Below are 20050 nucleotides of genomic sequence, written 5' to 3'. Positions count from 1 at the left end.
GCAATTATCTTTCCTTTCTTCAACCTAATGAACAAGGGTTTCCCAAAAAAGACAGAAATCAATGTATTGAAGCAACAATTTACAAGACAAATGCAAATTAAAAGTTCCAGAAACACAAATTAATTGAAAATCATTTTGGTCCTTTACTCGGGATCCAAAAATATTGGTTTGAGCTATGAGATTTTATCGTCAATTAAAAGCAACAAGAAGATCGTCTGATTTGTGTTTTTTAATTGAAACACAAATTAATTGAAAATCATTTTGCTCCTTCACTCGGGTGGATTTGTGGGATAAGAAAGAAACAGCAAGAAGATCGTCTAATTTGTGTTTTTTTTAATGTTTTATATAAATGGTTGTCGATTGTGAGTTGTGATGTCGATGTTAGAGAATGGTGCGTGAAGCTAGGAGCAGGTGGTCGTCTTTGGTGACGAAATTGGTGGATGCAGATGGTGAACATGAGGGTAGCGAGCTACCCCAGAGAGGAGGAGTCGGTGCTGCTTGCTTTGTGGCCGAAGTTGGTGTTGACGGAGTCCAGGATATTGGTGATAGTTGGACGAGAGCAGAGGTGAGATCCGCTCCGCTGTCGGGTTTTCGGTTCAGAGGTGGTGTCGGGTTGGCAGAGATGGTTGTAGTGCGTGGTGGACGAAGATGAGGTGTTGAAGGGTAGCTATGGTGATGTCGGCGGCAGTTGGATGGAGGTGGTTGTGGTGTTGTGATAGTAATGTTTTGTGTCGGTCTAAGAGGGTGATTTTATCACCCTCGTGTCTTTTAATATGGGTCTGTAAGTGTGCTTTTCCTAGTATTTAATAATCGGTTACGATGTGGTAACTTGTGCATTCTACCTCGGTTTTACAATTGATTTTGATACACAGAACCCGAGGGTCAAGGAGAACCTTTCAATAGTCAAGACAAGGCACAAGCGGCTCACATGTGGCCTAATATCCAGCTGGGAGAAGTGAGGAGTGAAGATTAGAAGAAATGAGAACAAGTGAAGAGGTCAAAGTTCTTGGAAATTAGAAGTCCAAAAGTGCGAGGCCAGGCGCAGGCTGCGCAAACTTGGGGCGCAGCTGTGCACGATTGTGCAGGCAAGAAGGTTTTTAGCGCAGGCTGCGCAGCTCTGTTTTACGGGGCCTTCTAATCTTCTTTTGGGCTTTTTAAGTGGAAATCTTTTTAGGTTTTCGTGAAGCCCTATATATACCCAAGAGTTTGAAGACCTAAAGATCATACAACATCATATCATCTCATCTAATCTTATCATTTAGGGTTTTAATCTTGTAATAATTTAGAAGACTTTCTCATTCAAGTTGTAATCTTTCCTTGTTATTTTGGGTTTTTGAAGACTATGGAAGGCTAAATCCTTCCTTGCTTGGTGTAATCCGTTTCAAATCTTCAACTTTATCATTGTATTGACTCTCTACTCTCTACTCTCTAATCTTTCATTTATTTCAATTTCTAAGTTTGAATGCCATGATGAATGTTTTGTTGTGAGAAGTGATCACTCTTGTCTCTTTAATGTTCATCTATTGCTTGTATGTTGCAAAGTTCCTTGCTTTTGTGATAACTTGTTGAAGCATCTCATGATTATTGTTATCTTGGCTTAGAGTATCAATATTTGTGAGTAGAAATTGTTTGTATCATTGGGTTTGTTGGCTTAGACACGCTCTTTTGATATCCCATTTACTTCCCTCTTGGTTGTGTTCTTCATTCTCTTGGCTACAATTCTTACATGGCTTAGTGTTGGAAATTGTAGTTTACGTAGGATTATCATTGTTGGCTTAGATAATGGTGATCAATTTCTTGAGGATTGTTGTTGGGTAAATGAAATTGGAGAGAAAAGAGTCTTGCTTTGAGAAAAGTTGAAGCTTGTAGGATTATACCAAGTTTTCATCTCATATTATTGTTGTTTGCATACCAAGTGTTTGTTACCTTGTTTCATAGGAAAAATCACATCTCTTTCATTTTGTCACTTGTTTTCTCCATGCCAATTCTCCTCTTATGTGTCTCTATTGTTGTTCATTGTTAATATCCATAGTTTGTGCATAGTCTTGTGCTTTGCCCATTTTCATTAGTCTAATACAAGCTTTTAGTCTTAACTCCCTTCTCTTGGGTTCGACCCTTACTTCCCTTTACTACTATTCTTAGTGCATAGTGTAGAGTCAAGTTTGGTTTATAAATATCTAATTTGGTAGCTTAATTCTAGCATTTACGACACCTAGTATTGTGCTAATCATGTTGGCAACAGTTGGATGGTAAGAAGCTAAGGGACAAAATAAGCTAATTAACAGGTTTAGCACAAAGGTTAACCTGTTTAACAGGTTGCCTTTCTAAAGTATCAAAATAAGTTAAATGATACGAAAGATCAGATTAATATGGGATAATTAATAGGTTGGATTAAATAGAGAAGGGGAGACTTAGGTTGGATTATTGTCACTAAATAATCCTATTTATTATACAAAAAGGAGCAAACATCATTTCCCTAAAGAATTTTACTGTGACTCGTGTACAACGGGCTTTATTAGTTATTACTTACGACTTTACGAGTACAACATACAACGTAAAGTTATGACAAATTGACAATGCCAATTTTTTTTCTCTTTATAACTTATAATCATATAGCATAAAGTTGTTTAATTAAGAGAAAACATAATAATTCACTTATTTGATTAGTCATTTTGGAGTTTGTAAATTTAGATTTTTTTTTAAATCAAATCTGATTACATTTTTTTTAATCAAATTGGGCTAGGTTTAGAATGGGTCAAGTCGGGTCGGGTTGTAAATCGGGTTACGGGTCGGGTCGGGTCATGTCGGGTTATGGGAGAAATCGGGTTACGGGTCGGGTCGGTTCGAATCGGGTCATGTCGGGTTATAGGATGAATCGGGTTGCGGGTCGGGTCAGGTCACAGTTCGGTTCGATTCATACAATTTCGGATTGTATCGGGTTTCAGTTTAACCTCGGGTCGGGTCGAGTCGATTTCGGTTCACCCAACTTTCGGGTTCTATCAGGCCAGGTTTCGGGCGGTTCGGGTCGAGTTCCTCGGGTCGGGTCAGCTTTTTCCAGCTCTAACGAGTACACAAGCAGCTTTTAATACTAAGTACAAGCCTGCTAGGCCTAATCACAGAATGGTCATGTAAGCATCTGTTCCTAGCTTGCCAAACATGATAGACTAAAGCACACACAGTAGCTCCCACTATATGCTTCCTTAACAATGGCTTGATCCTCTTCTGATTCCACCAATCCAGTGTATTCTGCCATGGTATTGTCACCTTCAGCCAATCTGAAACCAGCTGCACGCATTTCTGACTATAGATACACTCAAAAAACAGATGAAAATGTGTCTTTGTCGCTTCTCCACATAGCAAACATCTAATATCACAGCAAATCCCCATGCTGCTCAGCCTATCTCTGGTTAACAATCTACTCTGAACAGCAAGCCAAGTGATAAAATTATGCTTACTCACAACCAATCTTAACCAAACCAGGGGAGCCCATACAACTTTCTCCAGTGCAGGAGCCAACCAATTATACCCAGCCTGTATGGTGTACTCCTTATCCTCCATCCCCCATTTATCACCAGCATAACCACCCCTAAGAGTATCTCTTACCAAACACATCCTCTTCTAAGCCCAACTAGCAGTAGAAGAAGGTTGATATGACCACCACTCATGATGCTTGATATATACTGAGTCAACCCACTTTACCCCCAAGTGATCTTTTTTACTTGCGATCCACCATATGTATTTTCCAAGTGTGGTTATATTCCGATGTTCAGAGTTCAAAATCCCTAGCCCACCCTGCATTTTAGGAGAGCAAACTCTCTCCTGAGACACTAGGGGGGCCTTGCTATAATGAACACCACCCTGCCACAGGAAATTCCTACATACAGAATCAATACTCTTCATAACAGCCTTGGGGAGAATGAAGATTCTAGCCCAGTAATTATGCATCTGGCTCAAAACAGACTGAACCAGTACTAACCTTCCACCATAAGACAACTTTCTTCTCCCAATGCCCTTACTCTAGCCACCACCCTCTCCACCAGCACATCACAGTCCAATACAGCCAAATTCTTTGCAGCAATTGGTACACCAAGATACTTAAAACGCAACCTAGCCAAAGTCATACCAGTTAATGAAACAATTTCTTCCTTCACACTAGGAGAAAAAAACCATTCATATACACATTTGACTTGCCCAAGTTCATCTGCAATCCAGAAGCTTTGAAGAACTCACCAAAAGTATTGAGCAAAGTAGACACAAAATCTTTACTCCCATGACAAAATAACAATAAGTCATCAGCAAAACATAGATGGGTTAACCTCCTCTTCTTACAAAGAGAATGATACTTAAAACCAGGCAGAGACTCAACAACTTTCAACAACCTGCTCAGGTAGTCCATACAAATGGTAAACAAAAGTGGTGACATGAGGTCACCTTGTCTTATCCCCCTCCTACCCTTAAAGAACCCAAACACCTCCCCATTAAAAGCAATAGAGTAAGATGGAGTGCACACACATTTCATAACCCTATCAATGAAGCTACTAAGGAACTCAAGAGCTAGCAACATATCCTTTATAAAACTCCACACAATAGAATCATATGCTTTTTGAAGATCAATTTTCATCAACACTCTAGGAGAACAGGACTTCCTATTATACAATTTAACAAGATCCTGATAAATTAAAATATTCTCCACAATATCCCTCCCCTTGACAAAGGCACTTTGAGTCCTATTAATTAAGCCAGGTAAAACATCACTCATTTTATCACAAATCAGCTTAGTGATACATTTGTTAACCACGTTACAATATGCAATGGGCCTAAACTAAGAGACTAAAGTAGGAATTTCAACTTTAAGAACCAGGGTGAGAATAGTATGGTTTACCTGCTTTAACAACCTACCATGTTCAAAGAAATCAATTACAGCATCAACACAGACTCCCCCACAATCTCCCATGTATCCTTGAAGAATTGACTAGAGAATCCATCTGGGCCAGCAGCTTTAGTCCCAAGAATGGAGAAAATAGCATCCTTTATTTCCTTGGAGTCACAGGTCTCATCAGAATACTCCTATGCTTATCTTGAATCACTCTGCCATTCTGCACAATGGCCACTTTCACTTCCTCCATTGCTTTGACAGACCCCAACAACTCCTCATAAAATCTTTCAAAAGCAGCATTAACCTTATCAGGCTCATCAAAGAGATTCACATTGCCATCCTTAATTTGGAAAACTTTATTCATAGCTCTCTTCTTAATGGCAGCATGGAAATAGTCAATATTATCATCCTTATCCATAGTCCACTGCAAATTAGCCTTCTGAGAAAGAAAAGCATGTTTAGCTTTTAACAACTTAGACACTTCCAAGGAGACAATTCTTTCATTCTCATTAACCATCACATCTTTAGGGCTAAGTTAAAGCTCCTCTTAAATATAATGTAATGCTGCCATAACAACCCCACATGTATGCTCAATATTCTGAAAACCCTTCTTGTTCAAATTCTTCAAAGGATTCATCAAAGCCTTTATTTTAATCACCGGCTGGAACATGGAAATACCTTGCACCTTCACCTCCCAGCCATGATTAATCACAGAAATAAAGTGTTCATCGAATGACCACATATTAAAGTACATGAACATCCTCTTCCTCCTAATGGACTCCTCCCTCAAGGAAATAATATATGGAGCATGATCATAAACCCCTTTAGGAAGAAATCTAGCACTACATTCAGGATACTCCAACAACCATTCATCATTGATAAGCACCCTATCAATTCTACTAAACACCATAGTGCCCACCTCATGTTTATTGTTCCAGGTAAAGAATGCACCAATTGTTTTCATAGTTTGCAGTCCACAGTCATTGCAAGCTTCTTAAAATCTCTTGATCTCTGCCCAACTAATGTCAAGACCCAATTCTTTCATCTGGGAACATGACATTATTGAAGTTTCCACACAAAATCCATGGACCACTGCCCCAGCTAGCATATTCAGTCATAGACTTCCATAATGGCAATCCTGAGCCAATTTATTAAAACCATACACTACTGTTAATCTGAATGTTACACCCTTCACATTATCAGAAACCACAGCAAAAATAAATTGAGGAGTCACATCCAGCACATTCACAGTATATAAACTAGGAATCCAAATCAACCATATACAACCACTTTTATGACTAGAATTATTAGTGCAAATGACCCAATCATTACATATATTATTATGGACCTTATTCCAATTACTACACCTAACCCTAGTTTCAAGAAGACCAAATAACCCAACATTATTTTGATAAAGAAACCATTTAATGTCTCTTTGCTTTGTTAGGCTATTTAATCCTCTAATAGTCCAGAAACTCATGTTAACCATTATCTAGGGAAGAAAAAGTACCCCCCCTACCTTCCATTTTTCTCATGGATCTTTGCAGAGTAGAGTTGAGAGCATCCATGAAAGTTAGACCTTGCCTAGGCCTAGAAGTGCCAGATTCATCGGGGCCTTGACTAGAAAACTTAGACAAGATCCTAGCCGGAGTTGGGATATGAATGGTCCTCCTAATGACAGGAACTGCATGGGTTATAATAGGAGATCTAACCACAGGAGTCACAGAAAGTTCCACCACCTTTTCTTTCACCACAGTTGTCTCCTTCACCATAGACACAGTCTGCTTAGTCCTTGGTTTAGACCTTGGTTTCCAAATCTTTTGAGGAGCAACCTTAGGCTTAGTATCCCTACAAATCTCACTGGAGTGCCCAATACCCTTACAAGAATTACAGACCACAGGAAGTCATTCATACTCCACTGCCACCTTGACATCCTTCCCACATTCATCCACAAACTCAATATCAGAGAGAAAATTTTGCTTCATATCCACCTCAATAAGTGTCCTGGGAAAACTCAAGAAGTTCCTATTGAGGGTATTGTTATCACATTTCAACAATTGACCCACATGACTAATAATTTTCCCCAAACAGTCCATTCCCCAGAACTTAATATCAAGGTCCTTTAATTTAACCCAAATTGAAATTCTCTTGACATCATGTTTCACCAGACTCGCATCAGGCCTTCATTCTTTGATAATCACAGGTTTACTATCAAACATAAGAGGACCAAAATCTAGAGCCTGTTGTTGATGCTCTTTAGAGGTAAACCGATAAAAAAAATACCATTCGTCATAAAGGATATCTTATCAATAGAAAATCCTTCCACACTCGCTTGATAAAACCATTAACAATCGTCCATGGAGGACGAGCACCCAAAATGTAACAAAATACGGCAATAGACCAGAAATCAATCTCACATGACACATCTTCAATTGTGATCTTAGGTTTTTGAGCATCGGATTTCGTCTTACTTGCAGCTTCCATAGCCGATTTCAACAATTGGATTTTCTTCCATTTGTTATACACCTCTGTCCAAACACTTTCCACCGCATCCGGAATAACCTCCTCCAAAACCCTCTTCTTCTATTGAATCAATCAAGCTCATCCGTAGAAACTAAATCATCTAGTTCATTATTAATCTACGTATTTTTGTTTTTTTGTGATAAATCATTTGAGGGAGTACTTTATTTCATCAAATAATTACAAGTATTTGGTTGTTTGAAACAAAAAATAGGATCATTGAGATAAAATTGAAGGAAATGGATTAGAGTTTATTTTCAAGTGCATTAATGTTTGGTTCTACAAATAACAGCCGAGTCTATATGACCCCCATTCAAATTTCAATCTAATCTAATGATTCTAATCTATTACAGTCGTAATAAGAATCGCTATAAAAGATTTTAAAATAATTTACCGCCAAATAACTCATGCACATGCCCAATACACGATCAAACTTATTAGCTAAACTAATTTGATAATAATTAGTATGCAAGAATTTGTATGAAAATGATATGAAGTCCATGAACATGATTCTGTCTGTAAAACCATTCGATTCAACTGCAAACGTAATCGCGCCGCGCACTAAAATTACATGAAACATCAACAACACAGAGAAAATCATAAGGCGTTATACACTTATTCCACTTCAGCCACCACGGAACGTGGGGAAATATAGGAAACCTTAATTTTGTGGTTTAGCTTATAAAATATTATGCTACCAAATGAAGAGACGTACATTATATTGTTGATTGCTATACATAGAGCATATTTTCACAATTCTTATCGTATGTCAATTGTATTGTCACATATGATATTCTGCAGTACACAGGTTTTTAATCTCTAGTGAGATATTAGCCTCTTTATATAAACCTTATGGGTTGGTTAACACAACTTTCTTAAATGAGGAACCATTGCTTCAATGCAGCTGTTAGGAAGCATTGATGTTTGTCTTCACCTCTTCAATTTCGTCCTCACAAGGTCCTCCACATGAGTACAACATCATCAATACCCCCCTCGATATATTCTTGCGATCTTTGCTTTAAATTCGTTGAATCAGGTTTAAGAAAATCCTTTTAAAGCGTAAAACTGCGACATTACTGTCCCTCGTGAGTATCGTTTTAATGCGTCTTCAAGTTCAGAAGCATGAAGATTTTCTGCGAACCAAATATAAGAATGATTTAATGCTATACAACTTCGGTATCTGGCTTATTTGATTCTTTGTGAGCAACCCAAAGCTGAAAGATGAAATGGTTCCATATGGACATGGCTGAGTCTAAAAACATAGAATACAACTTTTGAACGGCACAGAGACTGTCTAAGATGACCCATGATGAAAATTGCATCAAAAATAGCAAGGCAGACTGTGTTTCACAACATCAGAAACCGTCTACTTATGGCATTTTGCCTTATTCCATCACTTTTACTACTCAACAACAACAACATCAGAGCCTTAATCCCAAAATTATTTGGGGTCGGCTCACATGAACAATCCTTTAGAACCGTCCATGGGTGAACGCACACCTCAAAATGCGAAAAAAAATAGAAAAGGGAAAAACGAAAAACGAAAAACAAAAGGGAGAGCGAAACATAATACAAAGTCAAGGTAAACTTATAGGTTTTAAAATCGAAGTCCGGATTTCTTTTATAAAAACTTAAAATTTAAATCGAGAATAAAGATTAAAACGATTTTGAAAACCGAAGTAGAATTTAGGAATCCGGAATACCTTAAAAGTAAACCAAGTAAAATACTTTCACTACTCAAGAAAAAGAAAAATATATTATATGTATTACCTCCTGAATATGCTCAATACTTCCCCAATGTTCAAGCAGGCATGCAGCCACTCCGTGAAGCACACTCTTGTTATTTTTGCAGAGACTTATGTCCACTAGACTCCAAGTCTCTTGGCATTGTCTCACAATTATGGTATCAATGGTTGAGCCTTTTTCCTTGTTAAAGCAACTACACAATTCAAACCATTAGCGATGTTACAAAATGCAAAGTCATGTTACTGACCATATACACATTCATTGACAATTGCAGACAGAAACTTCATTCATAACCTAGCTAATGTTGAACTAATACACAATAACCACCACCACCACCACCACCACCAGAACCTAATAAGCTCATCCTCGTACTTAGCAGATCAACAATTATCAGACCCGCCCCTCTACTCTACATGAAAGGATCTTCCAACAAAAGTATATGACATACCACAACTTCAAAACTCCTAAAATATCAGTAAGGTTGATACAAACTTCAAGTAAGCTGTCAAATTGAATTACTATTCTTCATATATGACTATAATTAGCAATACCTATACAAATTTCAAAGGAAACGAATACAAAGTAAGCATAAATATTCTAATACATGACCTACATCCATGCCCAACTTACCAAATAAAAATAAAAGAACTAAAAATGGATAAAAGTACCTAAAGTTAGTGTTTACAAGAGAAGCAGTATTTAAAAGAATAAACATGCAATGATATATCATACTCAGTATATAGGTTGTCCCATAAGTGAAAGAACGTAAGGAGGAATGAAAGAAGATAAAGTACCCCTTCTCCCCGCTGATATCTTCTTATCGAAAGATGTCACCATAAACTACAACATACTTGCCCATCTTTATTATACAGAGACTTAGATGCATAACAAAATATAGTAGATTAAAAAAAGAGAGGATTGCTTTAATATTACATACAATAATTCTTCTTACATAACCATAGAGATATATACACTCACATACAGTAAACTAATTAAAAAATTACGATCAACTACAAAGACATGGAAAAAAAATTACAACCACCCTAAGGGGAGGAGGGTTCAAGAGTACACCTTTACCGTATTTGAAACACAATAAGGTTGTTCCAAGATGACCACTTGAAAAAAATAACACAATAGTGTTATTACATATGAGCAACATATGATAAAAATCAATAGTTTCAAACAGGTGAACACAGCTTCATTTTGACCAAGTTGTGACTAAGTGACACAAGAAAGCGAACACTTTCAACAAATGACAGTCACACACACTCAAAGCTATGTTACTCCGACTTGTCTGAGAAGTGTCGTATCAGATACGTATCGGACTTTTCAACACACTAAAGTGAATTTTTGATGACACGGGGATACAGTCAACTAGGTGTCTTGACCAATTTTGTCCACACGGACACGATATGTCTAATGTAATATTTTGAAGTAGAGTTTGAAATATATGCAAAAATATAAAGAAAAAATATAGGGAAATTTAAAAGTTTTTGTCTTATGTGGTGTGAAACAAGAACTTAGAGGGCATTTGATTAAGACAAGTGTAAGGGAATGGAATGACGAAAGGGTAACAAGGGGAAAGGAAAGAGATACACTTTGATTACATTAAGGGTGCGTTTGGTACGGGAAAGGGAAAGAGAATGAAATCAAGAAAGGGTAAGAGAGGGAAATGAATGGGATCACCGATATTATACTTGGGTGATTGGTTGACAATTAGAGGAAAAGGGAATTAAAAGCGTGGACAGGCGGCGTCGCAGGTGGTGGTTGTGTCAGCGTCCCTGGTGGGTGTAGGGTGTAGGTGGCAGTGGTCGACGGTGTGAGAGGGTGTGGTGGCAGTGGTGGAAATAGGGAGTAGGAGGAAGAAGGGATTATGCGGTTATGGGCTTACCCAAGGGGGGGAGGGGTAAGGATGAGAATGGTTTTGGGGGTAGGGGGGGGGGGGGGGTATGGGTTACCCTTTCTTCGTGTCAAACAAACAACAACAAAAGGAATCAACCATTTTTATTCCCTTTCCCTTTCCTTATTCCCAACAACCAAACGCCCTCTAATTGTTTGGTAAACATGTAAGGGAATCCTTTAAACACCCTCCAAACCCCAACCACCACCATCTCCCCCTAACAACCCACTCCCACCATCACACCACTACTCCCCTCTAGCCACCATGTCATGTGCTTCTACCCCCAGCCCCGCCACTACCAGTGACTCCCCAGCCCCCTCATCGAGCCTCCATCACCGAGGTTGAAACTTCTTCATATTCCCAAAACTGCCACCAGTCCACCACTAAGCCTAAAAAATCACGTTTCCATCCCCAAAATCCCCATCAACACCCCAAAAACACCAAATCTAGTGTTTTTGGGAGTGGAGGGGATGAGAATGTGATTATTTATGGTTAGTGGTGGTGGTTATACGGATTGCAATTGGTGGGGAGGGTGTCGACAAGGTTGTGGGCTAGGTGGGGCTAAGGAGGATCGTCGGCGGGCAAAATGGTGCCAGTGGGGGTGGCTTTGGCGATTGTTGGTTGATGGTTTAGGGTGGAGTAGGTGGTAAGTATAAGTAATCATGAAAGGGTTTGTGGAAGTCTTGAGGGTTTAGGGAATGAGAAGTAAACCAATTCTAAAAAATGGGTAAAGGGAATGACAAAAGGTAGCAAACAAACATCAATTAAGGGAATGGACTAATTTCATTCTCTTTCCCGATGCCCCCTAAGCAAACACCCCCTTAGAAAGTTCCATTTATTAATGAATTTGTAAAGTAAAAAATCAAAGAAAAGGTAAACTCATGGCCCTTTTAAATGTCTAGGAATACGTATGCGTCCTAGTAATTAATCTACTAGTTAAATAGTTAAATACTTAAATGTCGAAGAAGCCCCTTTAAATGAATGAAACCCTACCATCTTCCCCCTCTCTTATATTCTATACTCCCGTTAGACATCTTTTCTAGGAGTTCTCAAGCTGGCAAACATGTAAAGGAATAAGAGATAGGAAGAATGAGAAAAGGAAAGGGAACTATTAAAAAAAAAAGATATGAAAAGTGCATAATAGTGAGTCTTGTTAAGTGAGCCTTGTCAAAAGGCGCACCTAGAATGCACCTAGGCGTTCTAGCTAGTGCCTCATCTAAGGCGCACTCGAGGCACACTTTTTTAAAGTAAGGTCCCGTGTCGTGACGACGCATGACACATGTCCAATCAAACATATCAAAGTAACATAGACTCAAAGTATAGTGCATAATCCCATAAATTAAGTAAAAAACAGAATATATAAATAAATGGTGTTAAAGGTGGCAAGAAGACCAAATGCAAATGCGCCAGGTCCTTGCTCAATTCCTGCTATATGCTCGACATCCGTTGAGAATAACTTGCACTTAAACATAATTGAATTTTTTTATGATTTAAATGCATGTTAAATTGATGAATAACAAACTCTTCATAAAATATTAAAAAAAAAATCCAAACACACTCAAAAACTAACACTGCATCCACGATAAAGATTGGTAACAAGAAACAGCCAAAGTACAGCACTCGTACAATGTGCAAAGGAAAAGTTACAAGAGTCAACTTGATTCAGTGAAAGACCACCATATCCACAAAATTGCAAAATTAAATGATAGGAGATATTGCTCACCATTATCCTACTTCTTCACTTTACGAGCAAGGAAACGGTCACATGCTGCCTGAATTTTACTTTCACGGTCAACACTAGAATCAGCATCATCATTTACCTTTGTGATTACATCTTCAGGTTTCTCTTGCAGACGGTCATCTGGATGACTAGTCTTGCCACTCAGCCTGTTGACATTTAGATTCTCAAGCTTCTTAAAAACAGGCATAATCCATTCCCTCTGTACAGCACATACGTTTCGCATAAAAGCTTTAGAAGTCGTAATTAGCTCATGATAAACCACGTAATATGGAAACATTGCATCTTTATCTGGTTGCAAGACAGAGGACGGATGTAGCTGAACAAGCTGAGACTTCATGCCAAGTGTCTTGTATCCATTATGCCGAATCATCCTTTCTGCAAGCTGATTAGCATAAACCACAGCTAATGCCTTTCTCAAGTTCTGGTAATTGAGTTTTCTTTCTCTACGGCTATGACTTCCTCGAACTTCCATTGAACACTTGGCCACCTTCAGCATTATTTGACATAATTGTCCCTTGACATCCTTCACAAATGTCATTCCTCGCAATTGTAGCGCATGCTCTTTGCACCATTCAACATCATAACCGGTTTCATCCCACAATTCATAAATCTGCAGTAACTGTGTGTGATCACCCAAACCACCTCCATCAGGCAGATTCATTGGGTTATGGTTCCTTTTCTTGTCTGCCCCCTTGTCATAACTAGGAAGCAATGAAGTTTCAGCCGATAACATTGCAGCAACTGTTAAAGCTTGAGACAAGCTCCCATTATCGTTTGCCTCCATCAAGGTCCTAGACAAAGATGGCTCCAGTGGGAGCTCAGCCATAGTTCGACCAGCACTAGTTATATTCCCATCATCATCAATCCCATCAATCAAATACAACTGCCTCAAAGCATCGCATAACGACTCGTTAGAGGGAGGGTCCAGAAAATCAAACTTAAGAATATCAATATCAGGAAGATTTAATGACCTCAAATAAAGAACACTCCCAGCAAGAGACGTCCGCTGTATCTCAGGAACCGCAGCTTCCATAAACTCCTCACTATAAACCTTAAAAGGGTACAAACGATAGCATTTCCCAGGACGAGTTCTCCCAGCACGCTGATTAGCCTACACCCTACTAATTTGCATAACATCTAACGAATACATTCCAGTCGAGGGATTATACTGTCTTTGCTTAACATAGCCCGTATCAATAATATAAACCACACCATCAACTGTCAAAGAGGTCTCAACAATATTAGTCGCAACTATAAACCGCCTACAGTTTGGAGAGGGAGGACTAAACACACGTACCTGAAATTCAGGTGGCAACGAACCATGAAGCGGATAAATCACAGCATCCATAACAGATCCCTCCTCGAGACCTCGAACCTTATCCTCCAATTTCTTCACCATCTTTTCAATATCCTCCTGACCAGTCATGAATATCAGCATATCTGTTAAAGTATGTATTTGTGTAAATCATTTGTGTTATGTTCTCATTAATCGATAAATGTATTTATACATAAGATGGGCCGGGAACACATAACTTAATTAGCCGGCCCTAATACGCCCCTCAAATGGGAGCATGAAGATCAAGAATGCCCAGTTTGCGAAGGAGAAACATAAATTGAGACGAAGCTAAAGCTTTAGTGAAAAATATCAGCTAATTGATGTTGAGTCGAAACATGAATAGGCGTAATAATGCCGGCATTAATAGCGTCACGAATGAAAGGGCAGTCGATCTCGATATGCTTTGTCCGTTCATGGAAGACCGGATTCTGAGCTAGCTGGATCGCAGATTTACTGTTAGAGTAAACCGAAATGGGACAAGGAAGATCAATACCGAGACTTGTGAATAATCCTCGTATCCACTTTAATTCACACAAAATAGTGGCCATGACACGATACTCGGCTTCGGCGGAGGAAAGGGAAACCGTGTGTTGCTGCTTTGTCTTCCAAGAAATGGGAGAGTGGCCAAGAAAAATGACACAGCCGGACACGGATTTCCGTGTAGTCAAGCATCCACCCCAATCCGAGTCGCACCATCCCGTTACTTCAAGCTTGCTATCGGCCCGCAATAAAATTCCTTGGCCCGGATAACCTTTTAGATATCGAACCACGCGGAGAGCGGCATCTAAATTCTCTTGCGAGGCTTACTCAAAAAACGAGACAAAACATGGACAGAATATGAAAGACCCGGACGGGTAACGACGAGATACACCAATCGCCCAACGAGTCGTCGATAGGATTCGACATCAACCAAGAACTCCCCTCTATCTAAGAGAATGATTTTGCTCAAGAGGAGTAGGAGCGGGTTTAGCTCCTAATAAGCCAGTCTTGGAAATAATATCAAGGGCGTATTTTCGTTGATTTAAGAAAATACCTTCCATACTTCGCGCTACCTCAATGCCGAGAAAGTACTTCAATACACCCAAGTCTTTCATGTGAAAGCACTTCCCAAGATAAGTTTTAAAATTCGAGATAGCAAGCGAGTTATTACCCGTAATAACAAGGTCATCCACATAGACCAAAACATGAATACATACTTCATCACGAGAGTAGCTAAACAAAGAGTAATCGGAATAAGATTGGGTGAAACCATATTTGCGCAAAGCGGCGGCCAACTTGGCGAACCAATATCGAGGGGCCTGTTTGAGCCCATAAAGAGATTTGTTAAGACGACACACCTTACCCTCACGGCCCTGCCCAAAACCCGGGGGTAGCTTCATGTACACTTCCTCATCAAGTTCACCGTGTAAGAAAGCGTTGTGGACGTCCATTTGATGGAGTTCCCATTTTTTAATAGCTGCAACTGCTAAAAGAGCACGAACCATAACCATTTTAATAACAGGAGCGAAAGTCTCACCATAATCTATAACCTTCGACCTGATGATTACCAAAAATTACCAAACGAGCTTTAAATCTTTCAATGCTACCGCCAGAGTTATATTTAATTTTGTAAACCCAACGACAACCAAGGGCTTTTTTGCCAGATGGAAGTTCAGAAATTTCCCAACTAGCACTATTCTCCAGAGCGGTAATCTCGTCTTTCATAGCTTTACACCAATCCGGGCTAGCAAGAGCGGCTCGAAAATTAGGCGGCTCAACACCCGAAGAAATAGCTGCAATAAAAGCTCGGTGGCGCAAAGAAAATTTCTGACAATATTAGTAATTAGCTAGAGCATAAGGCGTACCTGAGGAACGAGCGGAGTCGGGAGGAGCGTCGGAGTCAGAGGACGTATCGGCGGCGGTACCAACAACATAACCTTGAAGGCGAGAAGAGGGAAACTTGGTTCGTTGGCCATGGCCCATATTAGTTCCAGACGGAGAAGACGGACCAGAAACAGAGGCAGTAGCAGACGCGGCTGACGGGTCACCCAAGACAGAACCAGACTGATCACCCAGAGCCAAATCAGGTCCGGTAGCAATAGAGGCCGAAATAGGCCCAATAACTGTATCAGAGGTCGAACTCGAATCATCAGCCATAGTACCCGTGTCAGTGTCAGGTGAGGACGAAGGAACAGAGCTGATGGGTTCAGTTTCAGGGCAATTAATGGTAGGAGAAGACTTATCACCCGAAAAATAAGGAAAACTTTGCTCGTAAAAATACATATCACGACTCACAAAGATTTCCCGTGTAGCTAAATCAAGAACCTTCCAACCCTTTTTATTGTGAGGGTACCCAATAAATAAACACTTCCGGCTTCTCTTAGCGAATTTATCACCCTTAGTATGCAAATTATGAGCGAAACACAAACAGCCAAAAGTCCGAATATGTGTATAATTCGGAGCGGAACCAAATAAATGTTCGTAAGGAGTTTTATTTTGTAACAAGGGAGAAGGGTTACGATTAATTAAATAGGCCGCAGTTAAAATACATTCTCCCCAAAAAGAAATCGGTAAATAAGCTTGAAACATTAAAGCTCTAGCAACATTCAAAATATGTCGATGCTTCCTTTCAACCCGCCCATTCTGTTGAGGGGTACCAACACACGAAGTACGAAATAAAATCCCATTCTTTTTGAAAAAAAGGAGCCATGCTAAAAAAATTCCGTCCCATTATCCGATTGCACAAGCTTTACTACGGCCGAGAACTGAGTTTTAACCATTGCAAAGAACTGTAAAAACATATCCGTGACCTCTGTTTTATCGATGACCAAATAAACCCAAACAGTTCTAGAATAATCATCCACAATGGATAAAAAATACTTTGCACCACATGAAGACGGAGATCGATAGGGACCCCATAAATCACAATGTATTAATTTAAAAATTGTTGAGGCTTTATTATCATTCGAATCAAAACTGCTACGACTATGCTTTGCTTCATGGCAAATGTCACAAATAGTATCAGAATTGGAACGCAAATTACTAACACAAGGCAAAAATTTAACTACTTTATTGGATGGGTGGCCAAGCCATCGATGCCATAAATCAAAAGAATCAGCGCTAACCCGATGTATTGTTGGTTTAACCGCCACGCACAGTAGATACAGTCCTTCCCGTTGCTCACCGACTCCAATCCTCGTCCTCAAAAAACGGTCCTGAATATGACCAGAGGTGTTAGTAAAACTAATAACACAATCCGTCGCAGCTACAAATTGAGAGACAGACAAGAGATTACAAGTAAGACTAGGCACATATAAAACATCGCGTAAACAAGGAATTCATTTAAGCGAACCGTTCCGACTAAATTAGCCGATACACTTTGTCCATTGGGAAGCGTAACCGGAAATGGTGGAATAGGATGTGGGTCACCTAACCACGTTTCATCCCCGGTTACATGATGTGAGGCTCCCGTGTCAATAATCCAATGAGGAGACATAACACTAAGACGATCCTGAGAGGAAGACGGAACCGAACCCGAGCTACCAAGAAAATTAACCCGGCCAGAAGAAGCACGAGAGGCAAAACGCTCACGTCGAGCTTTAACTTCTTCAACAGTTCGGGGACGATCTCCCCACCACTCCGGAAATTTTTGCGATTTAATGAAGCAATTGTTCACTTCATGACCCGGTGCAGTACAAAAAGAGCATTTCAGTTTCAGTTTTTCTTGTCGCTCGGCGTCACGCAATGCACGCCAATCAACTGCACCAGTCGAAGCAGCCGTGGCAGTAGGGCCCCTGACATCGAAGGCCATAACATCCGTGGCTTCTGCTGTTACGGTGGGACCAACGAGAAGTCGTTCTTCTTACAATACCGCACGATATACGCGGCTAAGGGTCGGAAGTGGATCAAGAGCAAGTTGATGATTACGAATAGGGCCATAAAGAGATTTATCTAAACCCATAAGGAATTGATAGAGCCGCTCCGTATTTTGTCTAGCAAGAGCGGTTTTAGTAACCCCACAAGTACACCCGACTGTATTAGACGAGAAGGGCGGCTCCTGTGCAGCGAGGGCATCCCACAATGTTTTTAAATTGCCATAATACGTAGTGACGGACATACCTTTAGTTTGACGACACTCATGTAATTGTGTCTTCAAATTATGAATCTTTGCCCCATCAACAACGGCATATTGATTTGCTAATTCCGACCACAATACGCGAGCATCTTCGGTGTCGGACATGCTATCCAGGATCGACGGATCAATTGAATTGAGGATCCATTGAACCACAGTACAATGGACAACTTCCCATTGCCCTAGCATAAATTCATTAGTTGGTTTTGTAATTGACCCATCGCAAAAACCGAACTTGCGCCTTGATTTCAAAGATCGACGCATTGAACGACTCCATTCATCATAATTGTCGCTTCGGAGTTTGACATGGGTGATTGATTGTCCCGGTCCTTCTTGATTAACAAGAGAGAACGGGGATAGAGAATCGATTTTTTGTTTGGTAGTATTGGAGTCATCCCCACCGCCTGTCATTGTCATTGTCGAACAGAGAGGAAGAAATGAGATGACGAAGAAGGAGACGAATTGTCGAAGTCAGATGGCAGAGAAAACGAGAAAGCGAAGGTAGGATTTTCCTGATCCTGATACCATGTTAAAGTATGTATTTGTGTAAATCATTTGTGTTATGTTCTCATTAATCGATCAACGTATTTATACATAAGATGGGTCGGGAATACATAACTTAATTAGCCGGCCCTAATAATATCACCCTCCGGCTCATTGACGTGAATATCAACCGCTTTTTTAAGAGCTGCCTCGACATAACTCTTCGGCCTCTCATCACTATAAAAGACCTCCACCGGAAACAAATTCCCAGGCACATTAAGCACCGGACATCCATCAAAAAACGCCGAAACCTTCTCCCCTTCTAAAGTCGACGACGTAATTAGAACCCGAAACTTCAATTTATCCCTCATAGTCACCAATCTTTTTACTAAACCCATCAAAATATCCATATTCAAGCTCCGCTTATGCGCCTCATCTAGAATTACAACAAAATAAGCGTTCAATTCAGGGTTAGATAAGCTTTCACGAAGTAAAACGCCAACAGTTAAGTACTTAATCTTAGTTTTTTCGGAAGTTCGATCTTCAAATCGAATTGCGTACCCTACTTCGTCTCCAAGATGGACGTTCATTTCTTGCGCGACGTGGCGGGCGACAGAGACGGCGGCGACACGACGAGGTTGAGTGACCGCGATGATGCCTGAATTTGCGAAAACTCGCCGGAAAAGCATTTGAGAAAGTTGTGTGCTTTTACCGGAACTTGTCTCGCAGATTACTACTGTGACTGGATTATTTTCGACTGTTTTGATGATTGTGTCTTCAAACTGAAGGATAGGGAGGTTCGCCATTGATGTTTAAGTTTTGATTTAAGCGTTCGTGGTTAGAATTTGTTGATTTGGGGGATTTTTTTTTTCTTTTTTCAATTTGGGGATTCGGGCATACTGAAGCGGGAAGGTTATTAATTATTATACGTAGTGATATGTGAAACGCAGAAACAACAACGTAATAGATACTTTCGTTTCATATGTTTCTTTACTTATTCTTTTCCATTCGTTTCATTTAATTCTTTACATTATTAAAAATGTAGTTGCTCATTTATGGACCGAGTTAAAGCAAGTGCAATGGAAGAACTCTATATAAAGCTCTTCATTTATCATGTTATATTTTGACAATCTCAACAAACTCGGATTTTTTGTCACAATGGAAAAAACTTTAAATAAAGTTCTTTAATCCATAACTAATTGGTTAATTTTTTTTTTACTAGTATAGACTCGTGCAATATATGAACGGTATCTATAGAGTTTTACTTTTTAGAAAAAAAATTATGAAATTTTAATTGACAATTCATTTATTTTTCATATTTCTACTCATTGTATTTT

At 39.6% G+C, this 20050-nt stretch overlaps 3 protein-coding genes across 3 annotated transcripts; all 3 read right to left on the bottom strand.

Annotated features, from left to right (window-relative positions):
• Window positions 1-3060: 3060 nt before the first annotated feature.
• On the bottom strand, window positions 3061-3612 carry LOC141618312 (uncharacterized). The gene has a single exon (XM_074435412.1). It carries the CDS (start codon window positions 3610-3612, stop codon window positions 3061-3063), a length of 552 nt encoding a protein of 183 aa, XP_074291513.1.
• Window positions 3613-3618: 6 nt separating this feature from the next.
• LOC141618311 (uncharacterized) lies at window positions 3619-4759 on the bottom strand. Its single transcript, XM_074435411.1, has 3 exons — window positions 4330-4759; window positions 4017-4201; window positions 3619-3858 (listed from the first exon to the last, which is right to left on the bottom strand). The coding sequence occupies exons 1-3, from the start codon at window positions 4757-4759 to the stop codon at window positions 3619-3621; spliced, it is 855 nt and encodes a 284-aa protein (XP_074291512.1).
• Window positions 4760-12600: 7841 nt separating this feature from the next.
• Window positions 12601-19534, bottom strand: LOC141623594 (putative pre-mRNA-splicing factor ATP-dependent RNA helicase DEAH4). The gene is given in 2 exon segments (XM_074439702.1): window positions 12601-14223; window positions 18850-19534. Coding segments are annotated over 2 exon segments (2121 nt in total). The 5' UTR covers window positions 19520-19534; the 3' UTR covers window positions 12601-12772.
• Window positions 19535-20050: the final 516 nt, after the last annotated feature.

This window comes from Silene latifolia, chromosome X, assembly GCF_048544455.1.
Source record: "Silene latifolia isolate original U9 population chromosome X, ASM4854445v1, whole genome shotgun sequence".
Lineage (NCBI taxonomy): Eukaryota > Viridiplantae > Streptophyta > Magnoliopsida > Caryophyllales > Caryophyllaceae > Silene > Silene latifolia.
Note: the sequence above shows the minus strand (reverse complement) of the source record. Positions and strands in the feature narration are given on the sequence as shown.